Genomic DNA, 6,495 nt, shown 5'->3' with positions numbered 1-6,495 from the left:
GCCCTGGTTGCAGTTTTTTTCCACTCCACACGAAAATCCAAACATCCAACCAAACAATTAGTTTTTTATTTTAATTCGATAGACTTTTCTGACCCTTTATATATGGTTTCATTTTTTCCACTCCACACCAAAATCCAATCATCCAACCAAACAATTATCTTTTTATTATGAAAATACAAATTTTCACGGATAACCTAAGCATAAAGTTGGTCTCCAACAATTTTCTTTGGATATTTTATTTTATAATATTAATATTAATATAGTAATTATTATGTATATATATAATTTATTATTAATTAAGTGATAATTTTATATTTTCTATTTATTTATAAATTCTCATTGTTTTTTATTAATATATTTTATATTTTATTATTATGTAATTTTTTAATTTTTTATTTAAAATATATATATATATATATAAAACAAAACAAAACAAATCGTCTAATTAATTTAATTGAGACCCTTTTAAGAGGCCAACCTCATGCCACTAAGCTTGCAACAACAGGTCAGAAAGGAGCCGAGACCCAGGGCCGAGGGAACTAACTGTTGATTCCATAGCTAAAAGAACTCCACACCCTAAGAGTTGAGAATCCTGAAATTAAACTTTGTCGGGCATCAAAAGGTAATTCTGTGGTAGCATATGCTAGCAGTCATTTGAAACTACCAATCAGATAATTGTTTGGCTGGACAACTAGACTTTAGCACGACAGAAGAATGACACAATCAATAGAGGTACTGCAATAATTGACAATGTCCATTAGAAAGAAGCTTCAGTATAATCAGTTGAGATCCTACAGCCATGTAGGATGAAAGATGATGACAGGTTACACAAAATCCACTTTGGCACTGGACACGTGTACCTACTATCACTTTGACAATGGACACGTATGCCTACTCCCTGGAAATGGTATGGTCAAGGCCGGCCTTTTCGGTCAACATTATCCTTAAAGGAAGGACAAATTCGCTGCAGGAGAAGAGAAGACGCGAAATGACAATGCCCAAAACAAAGCTCCACTGAAGAATTTGTATCCACAAATCAGAAAGCATAAGCGCTAAATCCAGACGGGATTTCGTAGACTTGTATATGTTCCAAGTACAAATAATGATAGCTTGAGCTCCCAGGGAGTTCTAGTTTTGTCTCATGTAGTCTTTGGACTTTCCAACTGCATAAGCGCTACATCCAGACGGGATTTCGTAGACTTGTATATGTTCCAAGTACAAATAATGATAGCTTGAGCTCCCAGGGAGTTCTAGTTTTGTCTCATGTAGTCTTTGGACTTTCCAACTGCAAGACTGTAGAGTATACATTAATGAGGAAGAGATGTTCAATCATCTTCAAAAAAGCTCCTGAATTACCCTTATATTGCCTCTTTGCACCTTGTGGCCTTTTTTACACACATTTTCTGATCAATTATGGGCAAAATGCAACTAGAAAATGTGGAAACTGTAGTTTTAAGTTGTGGAGTCCGTATAATATGACTGTCCCATGGGTTTTCCAGAGCAAGGAATCCATGTTTGGGATTTCACCAAGAATCATATTGCCAGATTCCAATAAAAAGATCAAAAAGTTGCCTCATTCGAGCATATCATTATTTAATAAACATAGATATAACTTTTTGGCGACATACATGGGTTGTAAGCATCGCTTCTCTCAACTCTCTTGGCGCAATAATTTTATGCTTGGGAAATCTCATTGAACATACTGAACCTAGAGGCAAATATTTACATAAAGAATGTACATTCAAACATGTGCATTGCTGATCAAACTCCAGTTTTGTAAAGAACAAATGTAGTGCTTCTGAAGGCAAAACAAGTACATATCAAACTTCTAACTTCTAGCCAATCACCCGTGGCACAGCCCATGATCTCTGTCCATAAACTTCTAGTCCATATCACGCCTATAGCATGCATGTTCTTTTACCATGCTCAACAAACTAGACGATATAGTTAACATCTGATCAAACTTAACAAACAGTCTCGATATCAATTTGTAGAAACTGGTTACAAAATATGATCTGGGCTTGTTAGCCCTAGCAGCCAGATAACACTGTACAGTTAACCAACAAAATATCTGATGGAAATTTCTAAAAACCGCTTGAACATCAGAAAGACTCTAACTGGTTGATTCTGCATGTAATCTTCAAAGCCTCATGACAGACAGACTTCAAGAATAATTGTATGCTATCGGTTGCCTTGACTGCCTCACCGGTGACCTACTGTTTAAACAAATTTAAGAACAAAGTTAAGCCCTTGGATCAATAATTAGACTAAACCTTAAAAATACAAACACATTACATAAACCCTACAAATATAATTGTATTCCATACACACCTGCGGTATCGTTCATGAACAGGACTTGCAACTCTGTCATAATCTGGACTATTTCTGCGTGGATGGCTGGCATAAACAGGACTTGCAGCCCTGCCAGAATCATGGATGTGTCTCTCAGGGCGCCCTGCATAAATAGGACTTGGGGCCCTACCATAGTCAGGACTGTATTGCTGTGGGCGCCTTGCATAGATAGGACTTGAAGCCCTACCATAGTCAGGACTGTCCCTCACTGGACGCCTACGATACATAGGAATTGCAGACTGATCACGGTCACGACCATCTGTGGCTCTGCCATACCGACCACTTCGAATGGGGCTGGAATATCCGCCTCTTCTATCACTATCCTCACGTTGAGCATATTCAACTGTGATCACCCTATCTAACATTTTGCTGAATATGCCCAATCACAAAATGAATAAAAGATGAGCAACATAAAAACAAAGTTTGGACTATTCTTATTTGCTTCCCTAAGTAACCAGAAAATAAACATGACATGTTAAGAATGCCTTCTCACATAACAGGTTGGATGCAATCCACTAACCCCGCACTAGAAATTCTACATTAGAAATGAAAGATACTAGGCAAACAGGCTTCTGCAATTGCCTCTGGACAAATCTTACATGAGCATTTTTTAAACAAGACAATTTAACTAACCTCATATGGGTGGAATCCAGAGCTTTAGTTGCTTCTTCTTGCAATTCATACCGGACAAATGCAAAATTCCTTCTAATTCTTACGTACACCAGATTACCATAAGGCCCAAAATGCCTTTCAAGGTCCCTGACTCTGGTATTGTATGGGTCAAAGTTTATCACAAATAAAGTCTTCGTTGGCTTCGAACCTGTATCAGACCTCCTGCCATCTTCATATCGGCGAAAACCTCGGTCAGCATGCTGTAGGTATTTTCAAAGACAAAGCAAATATCTCATATTAGAAGAGCAGTAACATCGATTGCCTCAATTCTTGCATCTGAAGACATGAATCTATTAGAGAACCCTCATGGACTCAAACATACAACCCAGGAAAATATATGAAAAATATAGGTATATGTACTACATATAAAGACACCTTTGTCCACTCTACAGTTAGCCTCCGTCTTTGTCTGCCAAATTCTGTATTGTCAAGCCCTCGGATTGCATCCTCTGCATCACGCTCATCTTCCATGTAGATGAAAGCATAACCTACAGAAACAACAAAGAGTCAATGAAGAAACAAAAAATTGAATTGCGATCACATTTGCAGTGTTCTCGGACACGGGATTTCATATACAGGATAAGACAAGGAAAAACAATACAACACCTGTTAATTATTGCTGTAAATGACTTGCTGCATTAGGGGACATCAGGAAAAAACGTTGCATGTTGTACTAAATGGTATCAGGTAAGTCTAATCCATAAGTGTCTGTAGGGCTATCAATCGGATAAGTGCCTTCACCAGTTATGCTCCATTCTGATTGCAGTGATGTGTCATGGATTTTTATCTCTTGATATGCTTGAGCCTGGCTGAACATTTAACATGGCATGAGAATGATGAAAAGTAACATGCTTCATTCTGATTGTAGTAATGTGTCATGGACTTTATCTCTCGACATGCTTGAGCCTGGCCGAACACTTAACATGGCATGAGGAATGAAAGTAACATGATCCATTCTGATTGTAGAAGTCTCATGGATTTCATCAATTGACATGCTTGAGCCTGTCTGAACACTTTAAAATGGCATGAGAGGGATGAAATGTGACATGATCCTTTCTGATTGCAGTGATGTGTCATGGATTTTATCTCTTGACAATGAAAAGTAATGGTGTCACCAGGCAAATGTAAGATAGCCTTTGTATATCGATTTTGCTGAACAAATCTAGAAGCTGATTGATGCCAAGATGAATGAATATGCACAGGATCTCCAGGAAGAGCTCGGATGCTCTTAACTATTCCTGCGCCAAAGAAACTTTTGATTACAGAGGCCCACATTTCAAAAATGTTGCTTCTTAAACTCTGCTTGCGCCCTTGGTTATGAACCATAAAGGTTACAAATTACAGCCTAGAATGGAGACTGAAAACCATGCATCCAACATGATTTCCAAATCTAAAATCAAAGCAATTTTGTCTATATACTATATTCTGTTAAGAATGAATGTTGCAGTTATATCTTCTGCCGTCAAGGATCTTTGGCAGTAATTCGCTGCATTAGGTTAGTCAGATGATATTTCCATCCAATGAGGATAATAGCTTGCTATTGAAAATTTGCAAGCTCACGGTTTAATGAGGTAGGAGAATGGATATGTACGCTGTTGGAAACCAAAGCACTCATCTCTCCTGACAACAATGGTTTGGGTGTAATTCTGACTTTACAGGGTCTTTTACCTCTGCGCATGAAACTAAGAAATTCACTTAAGGTCTTCTACATAGATATATTTTTTCCAGATGAATTTAGAAGACCGTTTAAAGTTTTATAAATAGAGTGCAAGATTCTTCAAGGAGATTGGAAGACTTAACAGGTTTTATTCGATGGTTCAGACAGTATTTAACCGGACCTAAACAGACTGCAAAGAAGACTGACAACACGTCTAGGGTTTTGAATAAGTAAAGACAGTTTGTATAGCATTAAGGTCATTCGTTGCCAAAGCCATTGGATTGACAACATATCAACCTTGTCATTACCTGATTTCATATCAACCCTGTCGACTCTTCCATATCTACCAAACAATCGTTCAATCTCTATCTGCCGAACAGCGTATTCTATGTTTCCACAGTACAAAGGCTTCATCTTCACTGAGTGCCCGATATATTCAAAGAGCGTTCCCTGAAAACAAAATTAAAAGGGGTAAAACATAATCATAGTAAGTGGCTGCACATAAACTTTGGAATAGATTTTAATTATTAAAAAGAAAACCAATAAAATTATGCTCAAACCCTAAAAAAACACCAATTATTTGTGCTCAAACCCTAGGGATGAAAAGCCATAAAACTCTCAAAACCGTTTAGGGTTTCTTGAAGGGAACAAAGGATGATACAAATGCAAAAGTTGTATTGAAAACGGGGGGATAAAACATCATTAACTCCTTTAGGAATTTTTTTAAGGGAGGAAAAGATGCTGCAGAGAGAAACAAAATGATGAATTTTAACCAGACCAACATAATTGTTCAACAGTAGAATAAAAATCAGGAACAAGCTTATCAAAATCATTCCTACTGCTTCCCATCAAAGAAAAAAAATCATATAATGAATCTGAAGACTTCCCAACAAACAAACAAACAAAAAAATATTCAGAGGGGTAAACAAGCAAAAAATATTCAGAGGGGTGGACAGATAATGTGATGAACAATCACCAGACAACATAAACTACAGCACTCGATTTAGATCGGATAAAAGCTTCTGAAAATCATTTCCCTCCTACGACTTCCGAGGAAAATCTCAAATAAATAAACCATATATCCAACCTGAATAGCCAAAAAAACATAAGGATAATTACCCTCAGGAGATCGATTTGCGGAATGGATCACTCCGTATGATAAATCGCTACGCGAAACAGAGAAAGGTGAGACCGCACAGCCTGAAGTACATATATAGAGCTGTACAGGCATATATATTTATAGATATTCCTTCAACACCACCACCCATTCTGTGCTAAATATATAAATATTTATAGGGGTGCATTGTGTGAGATGATGTGTCAAAAAGAGAAAGAATAACCAAGAATAACCATTTTGAGTGGGTTTAATGGTGAAGAATATGTTTTGTTTTAAAAAAAATAAGTTTAACGATTAAGAATATGTTTTGTTTTTAAAGAATAGGTAAAATTTATATATGTGGAATGATTAATATTATTTTGGTAGTGATGAAGTTTGAAAGATATGTATTTTTTTGGAGTGGGATTTTTGTAACACATTAATATTGTCCTATTATGATGTTTTTTAGTGGGACAATTTAGTGGTTGGGACAATGGAATGTTATCCTCTCTATTATTTTTCAAATCCCACAAGGGGACATCTTTGGCTATACTCTAAAAAAAAAATTGTCTCACTATAATGAGGCTTGAGGGTATTGTCGTATTTTTTTTTAGTGTGATTGGGTTTAATTGGTGAGAACATTTTTTTTCTCCTTTGCAAAGGAATCGCAAATGGGTTGATATAATGTATCGATATATTTTTTTTAGTGTGACTGAGT

The 6,495-nt window shown here is 36.6% G+C and overlaps 1 protein-coding gene across 2 annotated transcripts; it reads right to left on the bottom strand.

Moving 5' to 3' along the window:
* Positions 1 to 1,944: 1,944 nt before the first annotated feature.
* On the bottom strand, positions 1,945 to 5,957 carry LOC149199441 (serine/arginine-rich splicing factor RS31A-like). Of its 2 annotated transcripts, XM_089402433.1 has the most exons (6): positions 5,801 to 5,957; positions 4,990 to 5,131; positions 3,400 to 3,512; positions 2,986 to 3,224; positions 2,332 to 2,721; positions 1,945 to 2,216 (listed from the first exon to the last, which is right to left on the bottom strand). In XM_089402433.1, the coding sequence occupies exons 2-6, from the start codon at positions 5,093 to 5,095 to the stop codon at positions 2,165 to 2,167; spliced, it is 900 nt and encodes a 299-aa protein (XP_089258559.1). In that variant the 5' UTR covers positions 5,096 to 5,131; positions 5,801 to 5,957; the 3' UTR covers positions 1,945 to 2,164. The 2 variants fall into 2 exon arrangements, with proteins under 2 accessions (XP_089258559.1, XP_089258560.1); XM_089402434.1 differs by lacking the exons at positions 4,990 to 5,131; positions 5,801 to 5,957 and adding an exon at positions 3,631 to 4,113.
* Between the last annotated feature and the right edge of the window lie 538 nt (positions 5,958 to 6,495).

This window comes from Pinus tabuliformis, chromosome 2_1 (genome assembly GCF_031772625.1).
Source record: "Pinus tabuliformis cultivar Carrire ecotype Pingquan chromosome 2_1, CPIR1, whole genome shotgun sequence".
Taxonomy (NCBI): domain Eukaryota; kingdom Viridiplantae; phylum Streptophyta; class Pinopsida; order Pinales; family Pinaceae; genus Pinus; species Pinus tabuliformis.
The sequence above is the reverse complement of the archived record's forward strand: the minus strand, read 5'-3'. Positions and strand labels throughout refer to the sequence as shown.